Source organism: Piliocolobus tephrosceles, chromosome 4 (assembly GCF_002776525.5).
Source record: "Piliocolobus tephrosceles isolate RC106 chromosome 4, ASM277652v3, whole genome shotgun sequence".
Taxonomy (NCBI): Eukaryota; Metazoa; Chordata; class Mammalia; order Primates; family Cercopithecidae; genus Piliocolobus; species Piliocolobus tephrosceles.
In genome coordinates, this window is record NC_045437.1 from 111,845,470 (window position 1) to 111,864,630 (window position 19,161).

General features: G+C 50.7%; 1 protein-coding gene across 1 annotated transcript in view; it reads left to right on the plus strand.

Annotated features, from left to right (window-relative positions):
* GRM6 (glutamate metabotropic receptor 6) overlaps positions 1-12,057 on the plus strand; it is a 17,910-nt gene extending 5,853 nt beyond the window's left edge. Inside the window, exons 6-11 of the mRNA XM_023193714.2 lie at positions 1,004-1,144; positions 1,247-1,447; positions 3,380-3,525; positions 3,611-4,234; positions 7,121-7,432; positions 8,484-12,057. Of these exons, the coding sequence (XP_023049482.1) occupies positions 1,004-1,144; positions 1,247-1,447; positions 3,380-3,525; positions 3,611-4,234; positions 7,121-7,432; positions 8,484-8,681 (1,622 nt within the window). The 3' untranslated portion in view covers positions 8,682-12,057. The remainder of the gene's footprint in view (positions 1-1,003; positions 1,145-1,246; positions 1,448-3,379; positions 3,526-3,610; positions 4,235-7,120; positions 7,433-8,483) is intronic.
* Positions 12,058-19,161: the final 7,104 nt, after the last annotated feature.

The window sequence follows — 19,161 nt, forward strand, 5'->3', positions numbered from 1 at the left end:
CTCTGTCACCCAGGCTGGAGTGCAGTGGCCTCATCTCAGCTCACTGCAAGCTCCACCTCCTGAGTTTACACCATTCTCCTGCCTCAGCCTCCCGGGTAGCTGGGACTACAGGCGCCGCCACCTCGCCCGGCTAGTTTTTTGTATTTTTAGTAGAGACGGGGTTTCACCGTGTTAGTGAGGATGGTCTCGATCTCCTGACCTCATGATCTGCCCACCTCGGCCTCCCAAAGTGCTGGGATTACAGGCGTGAGCCACTGCACCCGGCTGGTTTTGTTTTCTAATTTAGTGCCTGTGTTTCTAGTGCTGCCAAAGACACGCCAATCTGAGGATGAGGGTGGGAGGGAGAGAAACCAAGGATATGGAATATACCATCTTGTTGATCAAAGTGATGAGGCCCTCGCACCCCCGGTCCCACCTGTGGATCTGGATGAATCCAGCAGGAACAGATGGTTCACTTTACAATAGGATTGCTCATTCTCCCAAGGCTGGACTGAGGACGCCTTGATGACATATTTCAGGGCTATTTTATGAAACACAGACCCTGGAAAGGCTGAGCCCTGGCTGCTAGGGCCTCCCAGTCTTAGGGGGGATATGCACCGTCACACCTTTTATTTCAGCTACGATGCATTTGGGCGCAGGTGGCAGCCTGGACTGAGAGTAGTTTTAGCGATGAAGGCATCTCCTCACAAGACACAAGGTCTGAGAGTTGGCGACTTTAAGTGTGGGGCAGTGAGCGAATGATGCTCTCAAAGCCCTGGGCTCTGTCCGTTCTTTTATTCCACCAAAAGAAGGAGCAGGGATAAAAGTCTTTCAGTGGTGAGGCTCTGAGTTTGCATCAGCATGTAAAGGCTACCCTGGAACCTCCAGTTGACTCTGAGTCCACCAATCAGAACTTGGTCACCTGGCCCCTCCTAGCTGAAAAGTGAGCAAGTGGCAGAGAGACATAGGAGAAACACAGCTGGCTCAGGTCAGCGCCACCCTCCCCCTCCTTCCGTCTCTGTAGGATTTGACCAGTACTTCATGACTCGATCCCTGGAGAACAACCGCAGGAACATCTGGTTTGCTGAGTTCTGGGAAGAGAATTTTAACTGCAAACTGACCAGCTCAGGTACTCGGTCAGATGATTCCACCCGCAAATGCACAGGTGAGAGCTGCCCAGGGTGGGGAGGGTGGGGAGGGGGAAGGTGGGAGGCCAGGTTGGGTGCATGGCGGCCGGGCACACTTTCTCTGGGCATCCCTAGGACAGGCGAGGAACGCATCGGCCGGGACTCCACGTACGAGCAGGAGGGCAAGGTGCAGTTCGTGATTGATGCAGTGTACGCCATTGCCCATGCCCTCCACAGCATGCACCAGGCGCTCTGCCCTGGGCACACAGGCCTGTGCCCGGCGATGGAGCCCACCGATGGGCGGACGCTTCTGCAGTATATTCGAGCTGTCCGCTTCAATGGTGAGTGGGTGCCTGCACCCCTGCAGCAGTGAAGGGCAGCTTGGGAGCTGGATTTGTCTGTGAGGCCTGGGATGACCTCAGGGTAGAAGGGCTGGGAGAGGCTGAGTGGTCTAATGGGGGCACCTGGGGCTGAGTGCCAAAGACAGGAGACAAGTTCCGGTCCCCACGTTTGAGCACTGCTCCCTCCCCAGGCTTCAGTGTCCCCTGCGCTGGTTTGCACAGTTGAGATGCTGGGGAGCTTCTCTGATCCCTTCTGCCAGGAACCCTCAGTGGGTCACACCACACTCCCCTCCACTGCGCAGAGCTTGAGGGCGTCTGGACCCTGGGGGCGCACGTGGGGCATTTACACAGGGATATGCCACCACTCTGAGTCATGCACTGGGCACAGGCGTGGGTCTGACCTGTGCCTTGGCACCAGGCTTGGTGTGTGGTCAGGGCTCAAAATTGTGTCTTTTGAGAAGACCCCAGTGGACTCAAGCTGTGTCCACGATTTGTGGAGAGATGACTTTCTGTTCAATCACTGTCCTTTACACAGTTCTAAACTCCACTCTTCCACTAAGCTCTCACTCACCACCTTCTCTCCCTCATGCTCTCTGCTAATCAAGTCAACTTAATATGAGCCCAGAGCAGCTCTGCAGGCGGGTGGAGCAAGCTTGTAAGAAAAATAGAGCTCATTGTTCAAGTCATTCCAATTTCATACTGTCACTCAGACCTCTCTCCATGTCTGAATTCATCCCCTAGCCTGGACCGTGAAACTTTTTTTCATTTTTAATTGTGATAAAATACACATAATATAAAATGTACCACCTTAACCATTTTTAAGTGTAGAGTTCAGTGATATTAAATACATTCAGGCTGGGTGCGGTGGCTCACTCCTATAATCCCAGCACTTTGGGAGGCCGAGGCAGGTGGATCACTCTAGGTCAGGAGTTCAAGACCAGCCTGGCCAACATGATGAAACCCCGTCTCTATTAAAAATACAAAAATTAGCTAGGCATGGTGGCGAGTGCCTGTAATCCACGCTGCTTGGGGAGGCTGAGACAGGAGAATTGCTTGAACCCGGGAGGCAGAGGTTGCAGTGAGCTGGGATTGTGCCAGTGCACTCCAGCCTGGGCAACAGAATGAGACTGTCTCAAATAAATAAATAAATAAATAAAAATGAATTCACAATGTGACGCAACTAGCCCCACCATCTATCCCCAGAACTCTCCATCTATAAAACTGTAACTCTGTACACATTAAACACTTCCCCATCCCCTCCTCCTGCCAGCACCTGCAACCACTGTTCCACTGCTCCTCTCTATGAACTGTCTGTCCTCGGTACCTCCTGTGGTGGAATCAGACAGTATTTGCCCATGTGTGACTGGCTTGTTTCACTGAGCATCATGTCCTCAAGGTCCATCTACTTTATAGCATGGGTCAGAACTGCCTTCCTCTTGAAGGCTGAATTGCATCCCATTGTATGAATGGCCCCATCACGTTCGTCCATTCTCTGTCGGTGGACCCTCGGGTTGCTCTCATCTTGTGGCTATGCGACTAATGCTGCTATGAACATGGCTGTACAAGTATTTCTTTGCCGCCCTGCTTTCTAGTCTTTTGGGTATCTACCCAGGAGTGGAATTGCTGGGTCGTGTGTTTAATTTTTTAAGGAGCCTCCACACTGTTTTCTGCAGTGGCTGCAGCCTTTTCCCATCCGCTGTGCACAAGGGTTCCGACTTCTCCGCATGCTCACACACTTGTTATTTTCTGGTTCTTGGATAGAAGCCATCCCAATGGGTGAAGGGGGATTTCCCTGTGGCTTGGATTTGCACGTCCCTCATGAGCAGTGATGCTTGTTAAGCGCCTCCTTTCTCCTGCTGGTCCCTGGGGCCTCCCCCGGAGACAGCTCTGCTGGGCTGCAGGACCAGCAAGGATGATGGGCTCTCTCTCCAGGCAGCGCAGGAACCCCCGTGATGTTCAATGAAAACGGAGACGCGCCCGGGCGGTACGACATCTTCCAGTACCAGGCCACCAACGGCAGTGCCAGCAGTGGCGGGTACCAGGCAGTGGGCCAGTGGGCAGAGACCCTCAGACTGGATGTGAGTGTGCAGACCAAGCCCCGGGTGGGCATGGGCCCAGGATCCCGGAGGCAGAGGCCCCCAGCCTGTGTTTTGTGCGTCCCAGGTGGAGGCCCTGCAGTGGTCTGGCGACCCCCACGAGGTGCCCTCGTCTCTGTGCAGCCTCCCCTGTGGGCCGGGGGAGCGGAAGAAGATGGTGAAGGGCGTCCCCTGCTGTTGGCACTGCGAGGCCTGTGACGGGTACCGCTTCCAGGTGGACGAGTTCACGTGCGAGGCCTGTCCTGGGGACATGAGGCCCACGCCCAACCACACCGGCTGCCGCCCCACGCCTGTGGTGCGCCTAAGCTGGTCCTCCCCCTGGGCAGCCCTGCCGCTCCTCCTGGCCGTGCTGGGCATCATGGCCACTACCACAGTGGTGGCCACCTTCATGCGACACAACAACACGCCCATTGTCCGGGCCTCAGGCCGAGAGCTCAGCTACGTTCTCCTCACTGGCATCTTCCTCATCTATGCCATCACCTTCCTCATGGTGGCTGAGCCTGGGGCCGTGGTCTGTGCCACCCGCAGGCTCTTCCTCGGCCTAGGCACGACCCTCAGCTACTCTGCCCTGCTCACCAAGACCAACCGTATCTACCGCATCTTTGAGCAGGGCAAGCGCTCAGTCACACCCCCTCCCTTCATCAGCCCCACCTCGCAGCTGGTCATCACCTTCAGCCTCACCTCCCTGCAGGTGGGTCCATGGCTCCCAAGGGCCAGGGCAGAGAGGGGGACTGTCCACAAATTAACAAAGCAGAAAAGGCCAGGCACAGTGGCACACGCCTGTAATTCCGGCACCTTGGGAGGCGGAGGTGGGTGGATCACCTGAGTCCAGGAGTTTGAGACCAGCCTGGGCAACATGGCACGACCCTGTCTCTGCAAAAAAATATGAAAATTAGCCGGGCATGGTGGTGCATGCCTGTAGTGCTAACTACTTGGGAGGCCGAGATAGGAGGATCGCTTTAGCCAGAGAGTTGAAGGTTGCTGTGAGCCGAGACTGCACCACTGCAGTCCAGCTTGGGTGTCAGAGTGAGACCCTGTCTCAAAACAAAAAGAGAAATGCTGTTTTTAGAATCACCCTTTTCTATTTTAGTTCCTGTGGGGTTTTTTTTTCTTTTCTTTTCTTTTCTTTTTTTTTTTGAGACAGAGTCTCGCTCTGTCGCCCAGGCTGGAGTGCAGTGGTGCCATCTCGGCTCACTACAAGCTCTGCCCCCCGGGTTTTACGCCATTCTCCTACCTCAGCCTCCCGAGTAGCTGGGACTACAGGTGCCGCCACCATGCCCGGCTAATTTTTTGTATTTTTCAGTAGAGACGGGGTTTCACCATGTTAGCCAGGATGGTCTCGATCTCCTGACCTCGTGATCCGCCCGTCTCAGCCTCCCAAAGTGCTGGGATTACAGGGGTGAGCCACACGCGACCAGCCTTTTTTGTTTTTTTTTTTTTAAGGCCACAGGAAATGGAGCTCCTCCCGTCCTGTGACAGCAGCTCAGTTAGGGCTGCCAGCTCCCCTGCTGGGTCCCTGAAGGAGAACAGGGCAGTAAGGCGGGGAGCGTGGGCCTCCAGAGACCTTTCTGTACAACAGCGAAGTGATTTTCATAAACCAAACGTGCTCTTCCACAGTTTAGCTCACATATGGAAACAGGACGAAGAGCTAGCTGACTGGTTTTCCTGTTTGCACAAGGGAGTCTCTGCTGTCCTGTTCACTGGGGCAGTGTGGATAAGAGGCCTAGGGTCCAACATTTTACTGTGGAGTGGAGATCGAATCCCACCCAGTGGCCAGTGTTTCGTGCGGTGTTGTGCATTACACAATGGAGCTCCTTTGGGGGATTTTCTTAAGACAGCAAAGTTATTACGGCCTTGGAGACAACTCTTGGAGTCTGGGACGCCCTGGATGTTTTCTCTGCGAAGGGTACGGGAGACAGATGGCTGGGGGAGGGTGAGCTGGTGTGACACTGCAGGGCCAGCTGGGTTTCAGGGCCAGGTGGAGGGCGGCCTCAGTGCGAACACCTGCTCACCGTTTGGACACAGCACTGTGCACTCACAGTGAGCCCCTTCTCTGTTGGTTCCACACACACCACATGCCTCAGGTCATGCAGTTCTCCGTCACTAGGAGGTACTCCCATCTTCTTCCAGATAACAGGGCCTGAGCGTCCCCTGGTCAGGCCCAGGGTCTCCGTGCGCCGCACATCCTAAGAAGGTGCCCTCTACGTCCCGGCCTGAGGTGCTTCGTGCTCCCCGACCCCCAGGTGGAGATGCTTAGACCCCACTGGGGACCCCCAGCTCTCCTTCCCAGCCTCAGTCATTGCCCGCCCCATGTTCCAGATAACAACGGATTTTTAAAAAAACACAAGCCTGCAACTGCACTGGGTGTTTTTGCCATGACCACATCAATGACGAGATGTGAAGTGACATCTCATTGTGGTTTTAATTTGCCTGCACTTAGTACAAGTGCGCCAGGCGTGGGGCTTTCCTCTCCTGGGCTCAGCCTGTGCCTGTCCTTTGCTCATTTGCTATTATTTTGCAGGAGTTCGTTCCAAGTGAGGCGTGCTGGCTCGCTGTCCGCTCCACGGGCTGCGGCATCTGTGGGCCATTTTGCTTGTTACCGCTGTGCGTCCCTGGACTTGCTTTTTTGTTTCTCATAAGCAACTGTTTTTTTTTTTTTTTTTTCCTACCTGGAGCCTTGTTCTAGTAGGAACTTCCAAACTTATTTTGGAAGGTCCTTTGTTCAGGGGTCTGCTGCCTTTGGGAGAAGCACAAAAAGCTGCTTCTTCTGGGTGGCAGATGACTGCAAAGCATCCCTTCCGGCAGGCTCACATGGCCCCGCTCCAGGTGCTCGGCACGGCACTGGCGTGCAGGCTGGATTCCAGATCCCCGACCCCAATCAGGCGCTCTTGTGCAGTGAACAACCTGCACAAACGTGCGGGGCAGCCCTTCCAGGGTCCTGCCTTTATGCAGGTGGCTTCGTTCCTGTTCCCAGCTTTCCTTGGCTCGAGGTTGTGTTTCCTGTCATGTGAGGGAATGGTAACTCCACCTCCTCCCTGTGAGGGCCTGCACAGACTCCAGTACTCCTCAGCATCAGCTCCCATTCCTGCTCCTCCCCACCGAGCGCTCCTTTGTTTCTCTTGCCTGTGATGTGCCCTTATTTTGAAGCTCACTACATGTGAGGAGGCTAGAGAGGCGATGCAAGTCCGGCCTCAGTTCCAGAGCTTCAGGCCTCAGCCATCTACCTTGAAGGGGCACAGTACATGGCATTGGTAATGGCTAGAATGCAGAAAGAGGACACCAAGCTGCCTCTTACGCACACTGCACTGATGCTGCCAACATATACGGCCAGCACAGCCCTTCTCCACAGCTGCCAGGGCCTTTGGCTGGGTGGATGGGCCCCTCTTGGGCTGTCGCTTCCTGGGGTGCCATCCCCTCTTCTCCACTGAGTGCTCCTGAGAGGCACCACGAAGAGGTGGAGCACCCCACTCCACGGGCAGAGCCTCGAGGGCATCCCAACCTGCAGGGGCCTCCATCAGGGCTGGAATGGATTTGTCCCTGGGAAGTGCTGTGTCTGATGCAGTGTTGGCTCCTGCAGGTGGTGGGGGTGATAGCATGGCTGGGGGCCCGGCCCCCACACAGCGTGATTGACTATGAGGAGCAGCGGACGGTGGACCCGGAGCAGGCCAGAGGGGTGCTCAAGTGTGACATGTCGGATCTGTCTCTCATCGGCTGCCTGGGCTATAGCCTCCTGCTCATGGTCACGTGCACCGTGTACGCCATCAAGGCCCGCGGCGTGCCCGAGACCTTCAACGAGGCCAAGCCCATCGGCTTCACCATGTACACCACCTGCATCATCTGGCTGGCATTCGTGCCTATCTTCTTTGGCACTGCCCAGTCAGCTGAAAAGGTAATGAGGCTCCCAGGAGGTCTCACTGCCTGTTTCCTGCCTGTTCTGCCGGTGGATTCATTCATGAGCTTAAATGCTTGTTCGTGCTTTTGTTTATCCCGTATCCGGCTGCTTGATCATTCACTCATTCCCTTCTTACTTTGTTCATTCATTCACTTGTCCAAGCTTCTAAGCCCTCTTCTTAACTTCCACTCTTTTTTTTTTTTTTTTTTTTTATCATTTTCATTTCTTTGAGAGATGTTGCCTCACTCTGTCACCCAGTTAGCTTGTTTTTTTTAAAATTCAAGTTCTTCATATGCTTTTCTTTTTTTTTTTTTTTTTTTTCTGAGATAGAGTCTCACTCTGTTACCCAGACTGGAGTGCAGTGGTGTGATCTTAGCTCACTGCAAGCTCCGCCTCCTGGGTCGAGTGATTCTCCTGCCTCAGCCTCCCGAGTAGCTGGGACTACAGGTGCCTGCCACCATGCCTGGGCAATTTTTCTATTTTTAATAGAGACGGCGTTTCACCATATTGGTCAGGTTGGTCTCAAACTCCTGACCTCAGGTGACCCATCTGCCTCGGCCTCCCAAAGTGCTGAGATTACAGGTGTGAGCCACCACACCCGGCTTTTATATGCTTTATAACTGCCAACCCATTAATGTGTCAGCCCATTGCTGCATCATTTATTCACATACACAGCAGAACATTTTATGCACCTGTCATTCATTTATTTGCCCATCTGCTTCTCAATTCACTCTGTGCCCATTTATTCATTTGTATGTATTTGAAACGTACTCATTCACTGACATGCGCTGGCTCCCGCTTCCCCAGGTGTCTCTATCTGTTAATAACCCCTCCTCACCCCTCCCTCCTGCCCACACCAGAGCTGCATGGAGGCTGCCAGCCCCTCAGGCGCCGGGGCCTCTGCTCATGCTGTTGTCCTGGTCTCAGTGCTCATTCCCAGTTCCCCGACTGAAACAGACTCAGCTCCAGTCTGTGTAGTGAGGACTGTGTGGGGCGGGGCAGGGAGAGCAGGGCTGAGTCCCATCTCGCCCCCTCTTCCATGGTCTAGATCTACATTCAGACAACCACACTAACCGTGTCCTTGAGCCTGAGTGCGTCGGTGTCCCTCGGCATGCTCTACGTACCCAAAACCTACGTCATCCTGTTCCATCCGGAGCAGAATGTGCAGAAGCGAAAGCGGAGCCTCAAGGCCACCTCCACGGTGGCAGCCCCACCCAAGGGCGAGGATGCAGAAGACCACAAGTAGCAGGGCAGGCAGGAACGGGACTGCTCGCTGCCTCTCCTTTCTTCCTCTTGCCTCACGGTGGAAGCTATATAGAGCCCAGGTCCACGGTGAACAGTCAGAGGCAGGGAGTCGCGAAGACCACGCCCTGCATCGGTGGGGCTGGCCTTGAGAAGGAACTGGACCCAGCTCTGCCCTGATTCCAGCGTGTGAGCTTCATGCTTCCTCACCACAGACCAGACTCGCTACCCATGGTGGGAAACAGCCACCGAGAAGGTTCTAGCTCTAGAGAGGGACTAAACTTCTCTCATCCGAAGTCCAAAGATGATGATGAAGCCCCGGCCTTTGCCTGGATTGAGGATTTCCTCCCCTTGGTCAAACCCCATAACCTGGGGCCTGGGCAGTGTGGAAGAACGTGTAGACCCCGGAATGAAACATGGGGTTGGAGTGGAGGAAGCGCTGTCTCAGCAAGAGGAGACCTGGGGCTGTGCGTCTGGATGGAGGCACGCAGGCCTGGGTAGGATTCCTCTGGCACGGAGGGAGAGACTCTGGGTGAGACCCCTGTGAGCATGGGAAGGGCCTGCAGGGGCGAGGGAGTGAGCTGAGGAATTGGGGTGCACCTCCATGAGATTCCCAATGCCATGGACTTTCCCGCCACCCCCCCGGGATTGGGCGAGGTCAGACTTAAGAGTATAGCTGTTTTCCTCCGCTGTGTGTACTCCCTTAAATCACCCCCAAACCTTGGCTGGGCGTGGTGGCTCACACTTGTAATCCCAGCACTTTGGGAGGCCAAGGCAGGTGGATCACCTGAGGTCAGGAGTTCGAGACCAGCCTGACCAACAGGGTGAAACCCCGTCTCTACTAAAAATACAAAAATCAGTCAGGCGTGATGGTGGGTGCCTATAATCCCAGCTGCTCGGGAGGCTAAGGCAGGAGGAACACTTGAACCTGGGAGGTGGAGGTTGCAGTGAGCTGAGATTGTACCACTGTGCTCCAGCCTAGGCAACAGAGTGAGACTGTCTCAAAAAAAAAAAAAAAAAAAAAAAAAAAAAAAAAAAAAAATGACCAAACTCACCCCCGCAAACCTTCAGAAATTCAGAGACATGTGTGCAGTATGAGTGATGTGAGAACGAGGAGCAGGGTTGCATTTGTGCTGTGTTCGGGTCGGGGATGGGTTTAGGAGCTCCAGGTTGGGAGCAGTGACAGACAGTCATGTCCGTGGTGAGGGTGAATCCCAGGTGGATGGCTCAGGATGGCGATGCAAACTCTTCATTCCCCATTTGTACTGGGAAGACCCATTTGCAAGCTGAGCGCCAGGCCTGGGGAGGAAGAGGCTTGGGCTGCAGATGCACGCACGTTTGTTTTTCATTGATAGTTTTTACAAAAAGCTTGGTTTAAGTTATGGAATTTTGTGTCCCTGGGAGTAGAATTTAAATTTGTTAAATTGACCACTGTTTAAGATCAATATACATTCTCTAGTATGTGATGTCTGGAGCTAGTTTTGAGGGTCAACCATACTTTATCCAACATACAAACTTTCCCATACAGCTTCTCTGGTGCGTAGTTGGTTTTGACCTTGGGACTAGGTGTTTCTGCAGTTTTTTAGGTAATTCACTTAAAAGCTTCTCCTCTGACAAACGTTTTTTTTGCACTACTGACTCTCCTTCTCCACATCTATTGTGTTCCTAGGGCTTCTCCATAATGCGAACTAGGACGTTTCATTTGTTGCTGAATGCTTTCCAGAATGTATTTATTCCACAGGGTTTCTCTCCTGTGCGGGCTCTCTCCTGGCTAATGGGGCATGTTTTCTTGCCAAAGGCGGTTCCACACTCACGACTGTATAAGGTTCTTCCCCTATATGAACTCTGAGAGTCAGTGAGCTCTTATCTCCAAGAGAAAGCTTTCCTGCATTTGCTGTTTCCTCAGTGTTTCTCCCAGTATGAATTCCTTGGTGTGCAATGAGTTTTGACTTCTAGTTGAAAACTTTTAGACATTGTTTTACATTCGTGTGGTTTTCTCCACTCTGAACTCTATGATTCAGAATTAGAAGCAGTTATTAGCAAAGGCACTTCCACACTGATTGCACTGAGGATTTCTCCCCAGTGTGAAGTTTCTGGCGTAGAGTCCTGGCTTCCCACAGAAGACTTTCACGCTCTGCCATGTTCATGCCTGCGGGCCTCTCTAGGAACTCGGATGCGCCGCGAGGCCTCTCTGCCTCCTGTGGGCTTTCTCACATTCGGTCTACTTGCAGGTTATCTCCACAGCATGAGCCATTCTGTGTACAGTGGGGCATCCTCTGTTACTGAAGATGTTATCAGATTTAGTACATTCACAAGGTTTCTCGCCTTCCCGAATTTTCTGAGGTATACAAATAACTGACTTCCACAAGAGGGCTTTTCCACACTCAGTGTGTACATACGGTTTCTGCCTGTGATCATTTCTTTTATTATTTTATTTTTTCGAGATAGGGTCTTGCTCATTTTCTTAGGCTGGAGTGCAGTGGCACAATCCTAGGTCACTGTAGTCTCGACCTGGGCTCAAGCGATTCTCCCGCCTCAGCCTCCTGAAGCTGGTGCACACCACCATAACCAGCTAATTTTTTATTTTGTGTAGAGACAAGGTCTCACTATGTTGCCCAGGCTGGTCTTGAACTTCTGAGCTCAAGCGATCCTCCTGCCTCCACCTCCCAAAGTGCTGGGATTACAAACATAAGCCATCGCACCTAGCCTCTTTGATCATTTCTATGGTGTTCAGTGGAGGCTGACACCTCCCTAAAGATATTCATGTTTTTTGTTTTTTGTTTTTGTTTTTTGCATGCATGGGTTTGAATTCTTTGAGGTCTAATCAATTTATTTGGACCCCTGAATAAAGTTTTGTGAGTTTTCTTCTATGTGTGGAATTTATAAGGCATTCTCCCAGTGTGGTTTCTCTTCTGTCGAGTGACAGGTGACCTGTACCTAAGGTTTTGTCCCATTTGTTGCCCTGGAATTATTTCTCCCAGTATGAATTACATGTTCCAGTGAAAATGGAGTTCTGGGTTGGAGGCTTATTCCATGTTTACACAATGAAAATTGCAGTGCTCCTCTCTGAGATGAGAGTTCTAAAGCAGAGTAAGATTACGTTTTCATGTAAGCTTTATCCACCTATTTATAAGGTCTCACCTGTGGTCCACTGTGTTGAGACTTCTACAGAAGAGCTTCTGTATAGTAACCATATTCTGAGGCTTTCTCACTTGTGTGAATCTTCTGACACATTTATTATAGCTTTGTCACATTTCTTATCCTTTTTGCTCTTTAGAAATTTCCCCTTAATTTATTACATTCATTGCTTACTGTAAAGAGTCCAGGTAACTGACTTTATGCAGTTACTTCCTGTTCAATAAATATAACGTTTCCCAAAAGTCTGAGTTGGGTCATTGGTTGCTTCTTTATACAGATACTGTTTCATAAAACTTCTTCAAAAATGGAATAAAATGCACAATTCCAGGTGAATCTTCCCACCATTTTATAGAATGAAACTGCTTCACAAATACTCTTTGTTATATTGATACCTTTGTTTCTAAATATGAAAAATTCCAAACTGTAAATATTTTCCATCTCTTGGGCTTTGAGGGGGGAAAAACTGCTGTAGTATGGACAGCCAGAGTGGAGTACTGATGGTTATTACAAGTAGCTTGGGGGGTTTCAAAAATGACATTCCACCCTGTGGAGAAAAAGCTAAAGAAATGTAAGGGACAGGAACCGAAAAGGAATAAGGCTCTGATAAAAAGAAACTGACCAGTTGGATGGAATTCCAAAAGGTATTCAGGGGTGTAGAGAAGCAAATTAGTAAAAGGACTGGATTTGGCTGAGTGCGGTGGCTCATGCCTGTAATCCCAGCACTTTGGGAGGCTGAGGTGAGTGGATCACTTGAGGCCAGGAGTTTAAGACCAGCCTGGCCAAACACCATCTCTACTAAAAACACAAAATTAGCTGGGCATGGTGGCACATGTCTGTAATCCCAGTTACTTGGCGGGGGCTGAGGCTGGAGAATCGCTTGAACCCGGGAGACAGAGGTTTCAGTGAGTTGAGATGTCATGCCATTGCACTCCAGCCTGGGCAACAGAGAGAAACTCTGTCTCCAAAAAAAAAAAAAAAAAGAAAAAAGAAAAGAAGACTAGATTTGAAAATTTTAAGCCTCATCACTTCATTTGTGGATTACTGTTTTACTCTATTTAGGCTGCTAGAAAAGAATACCATAGACTCAGTGGCTTCTAAAAACAGACATTTCTCATAGTTCTGGAGGCTGGGAAGTCCAAGAGCAAGACACCAGTGGACTTGGTATCTGGTGAGGGCTGCCTCCTTGTTCATAAACAGCACTTCCTTGCTGTGTCCTCATGTGGTGGGAGGTGGGAGGGCACCCTGGGGTCTCTTTATAAGGGCTCTAGTCCCATTCCCAAGGGCTCTACTCTCATCACCTCCCACAGGTCCCATCTCCAAATACCATACACTGGGGGTTAGGATCTCACCATATGAGTTTTGGAGCAACATAAATATTCAGCCTATGGCAATTACTCTGTCAGAATACTAACTAGTCTTTCTGCTTCTTGTATCTTTTCCCTCTTACTCATCCTACACAGTAATATAAAAAATCACTGTTCACGGCACCGTGGTGCTGTGGCCCCTTTGCTAGGGTCCCAGCCCTCTCCTGTCACCTCCATCTGGCTGTGATTTATTCTCAAATTCCCCTGCAGACTCACATAACAGAAATAGCAGAAAGGGTACATTAGTCTGGGGAAACATGGCCCCAGGCGCTGTTCACTCATACAGTCTGCCAGATGAGGTATGATCAGAGCTCTCAAATACTGAATTTACCTGCAGTATCATTTCCCATTCTGGCCTGCAGACAGGTAAAACTTCCAGGGCACACAGACCCTGTCTTGCCCACACCCCGTGTGCTGCTTCAAGTCAGCTTTCGCATCGTGACCTTGCACTGTGTCATGGTTAAGGTTTCTTGAGGTCAACTCCAGCTCTGCTGGATGAGTGACCTTGAGCAAGTTACTCATTTCTCCCACAGTCACTGAAAGCCAGAGTCTCCTTAATGCACCCTGCAGAGGTGCCCAAATTGCTGGCCCCATAAGCCTCACATTGGTCGTCCCAGTCCTACCAATCGCTACCCACACAGACCCCACTCGTTAACCCAGCCCCACAGCTGAGCAGTCCCAGGACCCCATCTCACACCCAGCTAGCCCCTCCTCACTGCCCCCCAGACTGCTTAGTCACTGTTGGTCCCACATGTACCCTTGGGTGCTTACTCTGTGCTAAGCACCTGGGATACATCAGCAGACAAAAGAGACGGTAACTGCTTCCCTCATGGGACTTGCATCCTAGTCGTGGAGACACAAAATAAACAACACACAAAACTAACTAGTAAATGACACTGTATGTTAGAGGGTGACATGATGTGGACAAAAGAAAACAGCAGAGCAGGGTACAGAGAACGGGGAAGCTGGTGGGGGGTGGCTGCAATTCTGAATAGGAAATCAAGTACAGGCTTCATCTGAAGGAGGTGGGGAGAGAGCCATGGAGATATCTGGGGGATGGGCTCCTGCAGGCAGAGTGCCGAGCGCAAGGCCCTAGGGCAGGGGTCGGCCTGGTGTTTTGGGGACCCAGCAAAGACAGAGGCATGGACGAGTGGGTGAGGGAGGGAGACAATGTGAGGAAGGCAGCAGAGTGGAGCAGTCAGGGCTCTCCAGAGAACAGACCCCAAAGGGTCAAGAGATTAGACGTAGATATAGGTTAGATACAGATACATACAGTTTTGCTTTGAAGGCCTTCAACTGATTGGAAGAGGCCCGCCCAGATTACTGGGGGTAATCTCCTTTACCTAAAGTCAGCTGACTGTAGCGGTCACCCACATCTACAAAACACACCTTCACAGCGACATCCAGATCAGTGTCTGATGAAGTAACTGGGTACCACAGCCTGGCCAGGTGACACATAAAGCTAACTGTCACCTGAGGCACTGGGGTACGTATACCATGTGTGGCCCTGTAGGCCAAGGCCACTAAAATCATGGACTTCCATTTACTCTGGGTGAGATGAGGAGACACTGGAGGGTTTCAATAACAGTTAGAGAGTCTGACAAACTAAAAGGACCACTCTGGCTACTGTACTGACAATATTTTAGCAACATCTTTTGTACATGTGTCTTTTCAGAGCATGTTACCTGCAGAGTAGTGTAGTGGACACCTTTATTCATGGAAACAACACTTCTTAATCACGCACCCAAGCTGCACTCTTAGAAACATTTTATACACGTGTTTTTAAAAAGGGTTTCATGTGCTGAACAGTTGTAGTAGTCACATTCATTCACGGGAATAATACTATTCTCAAACATGCACCACTAGCATTCTTAGAAACATCTTTTTGTTTTTTTGAGACAGAGTCTTGCTCCAGACCCCAGGCTGGAGTGCAGTGGCGTGATCTCAGCTCACTGCAGCCTCCACCTCCCAGGTTCAAGTGATTCTCCTGCCTCAGCCTCCTGAGTAGCCTGGCTAATTTTTGTATTTTTAGTAGAGATGGGGTTTTGCCATGTTGGCCAGGCTGGTCTCCAACTCCTGACCTCAGGTGATCCACCTGCCACAGCCTCCCAAAGTGCTGGGATTACAGGCATGACCCAGTGTACCCGGCCAGAAACATCTTTTGATGTGTCCTTATATTTTGGGAAAAGAATACAAAGGAAGACAAAGAATAGGTGAGCAGAAATGTGGCAGCCAGAGTGACCAATTCCTGAGATCCACGGTGGCATAGCTTATTGCGTACGGGTTTGGGATCTATCACAAAAGCTTTCACATTTAAAACCCTTCTCTTAACTCTAATGTGATCTTGGACACGCTACTTAAGTCAAAGACTCCTTGTCTGTCAAGTAAGTATGACAGTCATATCTAGCTGATGGAGAATCATCCATCCCTACAAACTTGAAGGCTTTTATAGAAATGTCATGGTATAATGTAGGAACAATGCACAGTGCCTGGCTTATAACGAGTGCTCAGTGATCTTCTCTCTCATGCAGTGATGGTAAGTACAAAAACCATTAGAGGTTGGGCGCAGTGGCTCACGCCTCTAATCCCAGCACTTTGGGAGGCCACGGTGGGCGGATCACGAGGTCAGGAGATTGAGACCATCCTGGCTAACACAGTGAAACCCCGTTTCTACTAAAAACACAAAATTCAGTCGGGTGTGGTGGCGGGTGCCTGTAGTCCCAGCTACTCGGGAGGCTGAGGCAGGAGAATGGCGTGAACACAGGAGGCGGAGCTTGCAGTGAGCCAAGATCATGCCACTGCACTACAGCCTGGGCCACAGAGCGAGACTCAGTTTCAAAAAAAAAAAATTTCTTCAGTCAGTCAACCTCTATTTTTTATTTTTTTAATTAGTAAAGACACTAAAAACTGGAGGATAAAAGGTTTGCTGCTAGACATATTACTGAGATGAATTAGCAATTGAACTTCAGGTGGTTAAATACTTTTTCCAACTTTGGAATTTCTTCTTCACTGCAAGGAAAATTAATTGAGAAAGAAAGAAAAGTAACTGGAAATTTTTCCATTTTTTAATGCTCTGGTAAAATGTACATTATTATAGCAAGTATCTGCATCTTGGAAATTTGAAATACAAAACCGAAAACCACATAATAGCTTCCTCTGTTTCAAGTGCTACCAAGGTCCCTGCATGAACTAACGGGCCTGTGTGGTCTTGCTGCTTCAGCTGACAGAAGAAAGGAAAGGAAGGCGAGGGGAGGGGAGGGGAGGGACACAGGGAGAGAGAGAGAGGGAGGGGGGGGGGGAGGGGAGGGGAAGGGGGAGAGAGAGGGAGAGAGAGAAAAAGAAAGAGGAAGGAAGGAAGAAAGGGAGGGAGGGAGGAAGGAAGGAGGGAGGGAGGGAGGGAGGGAGGGAAGGAGGGAAAGGAAAGGAAAGGAGCTTCAGCTAGGTCTGCTACAAGCCACCACTATCAGAAAGTCCTCTGGGTTTTATTCTCAAACTGCTGCCTTTCCAGGGAAATAGGTCCTCGAGCTCAGCACCCTGCATCATCCCCCTGTTCCTGGTTCTCTCACCCCCACATGGCTCAGCCTCAGGCCTGGCCCAGAAAGTGTGGATCTGAGAAGGGGCTGAGCTGCCAAAGGCAGCAGCCTCAGCCTCAGCTGCATTGGGCCTGGGGTCCAATGGGGTCCAATCTGTGGTTTGCTTGCGTGGGACCTTTCCACATCCTGTCTTCTTTGGAGAAAGACCCTGGGTTTTTCTTGTGGACCCCTCTCTCCCACTCTTGGCTCATGTGGTTGGGTGAACCCCACCTCCTTAGGCTCCAGGTGAGCAGGTGGCCGCAGCCCTCCTCACCCACTAACCCCAGGCAGTGCCAACTTGTCCATTAGGGGCAGTGGGGACAGTGGCTGGGGCCCAGAGTGCCTCTAGGGGCTCATGGAAATGTTTTAAGTTCTCCCCAAATCGGAAGGAAAACTTTTTGTCTTTATGCCAACACAGTTGTAAAATAGATGGTAAAATGTGGTATAGCCATAAAATAGTTGTGAAATATATTGTGTATATATTTAAAATTTTTCTGTATGTTATGTTTTAGCCAGGTGCGGAGGCTCACACCTGTAATCCCAGCACTTTCGGAGGCTAAGGTGGGCAGATCACTTGAGGTCAGGAGTTCGATATCAGCCTGGACAGTATGGTGAAACCCCATCTCGACAAAAATACGAAAAATTAGCCAGGTGTGGTGGTGCATGCCTGTAATCCCAGCTACTAGGTAGGCTGAGGCAAGAGAATCACTTGAACTCGGGAGGCTGAGTTTGCAGTGAGCCAAGATTGCACCATTGCATTCCACACTGGGTGACAGAGTGAGACTCCATCTCAAAAAACAAACAAACAAAAAACCCTTTTGGCTGGGGACAGACAGAGCCTGCCCTTCCTGGGGCTGGCCAGTTCTTAAGAGACAGTGAAGACTGAGCTGGGCACGCTTTCGATATGCAGGAACCAGCCAGAGCCGGGCCTCCTCTCTCAGTCCCACACACCCCAGGAGTGACATTCCTCTGCCTTCATCATCCCAGGGCCAAGCACCAGGCACCTAGGGAGCCCCTCTGCCCCCACTGTCCTTATAGCTTAGAGCCCACTGAAATTACACAAACGAGCCAGTCTAAACCATTCACCCTGCCCTGCCTTTCCCTCAGAAACCCAAAGAAAGACTCTGGCTTCATGCTTCCCCCTACTCCCCACCGACTCCTGTCTTCTGCCTCCTGAACACCCTGGCGCCTGGCCCACATGGCCCTGCGTGGCCTGCCCTGTCTCCTGTCTCTAGGAATAGTGAGTACATTTGTTATCCTGAGCCTCTCCTCTGCCTCTTTTGGCTCCATCTCATTAACTACCTCATAACAGAATACAAAACAGGATGGAAGTAATGGTTTCATGCAATTGTGAGGATTAAATGAAGGAATATATGTAAAGTTCTTACAACAGCATCTGGTACCAGGCATACCCTCAGATGTGAACTGTTAGCCCCAGTGGTGGGGGTACAGCTCTTTATATTCCACAGCATGAAGCCTCTGCTTTCGAGGACCACGTGGGGGTTCGATGGTCACTGTGGAGGGGCTCAGGCCAGGCTGGCTACAGAGAGAAACACTTGGAATGCTTTTGGCCATGTATTAGTGTCATCTAATTAGATAACCAGGTGACAAAAATGCAACTTGTACATCTTAGAAACTGGGCACTTTTCTCATTTTATTTTCAGAAAGACACACTGATGAATAATTATTGTCAACATTTTTTTAAGGATAGTGATGTGGTTGAGGCAGGTGGATCACGAGGTCAGGAGTTCAAGACCAGCCTGACCAACATGGTGAGACCCCCGTCTCTACTAAAAATACAAAAATTAGCCGGGCGTGGTGGTAGGCACCTGTAATCCCAGCTACTTGGGAGAATCACTTGAACCCAGGAGGCAGAGGTTGCAGTGAGCCAAGATTGCACCACTGCACTGCAGCCTGGGCCACAAAATGAGACTCCATCAAAAAAAAAGAAAAGAAAGAAAGGAAGGAAGGAAGGAAGGAAGGGAAAGAGAGAAAGAGAGAGAGAGTGGCATGTGGTACACAGGTGGCAGATGGAACACAGGGAGTATGAGTGCCACCCAGTGCTGGTACCTGCAGAGGATGACCATCAGCACCGCCAAGAGGTCCTTGAGTGATCAGAAACAACCAAGCTTGCATTCTTTTCCCTTCACAAACTGTTATAAAAATATTTAAATTGCCAAAGATATATTTAGCAGCTGAGGTGTGCCAAGAAGCAGGGAGCCCTCCAACTGCAGGACAGAGGAGGGTGAGAGATGGATATCCGTCTCCATACTGTGCTGCTGACTAAGCCAGTGCTATAGGGGAGGGTGGGGCAAAGTGCAAAGGAACAGGAAGGAAAGGAGAGGAATCAAACAGGGGGAGGCTATGGCATTCTTGGATTAAGTTTGAATCAAATTGTTTTCTCCACCAA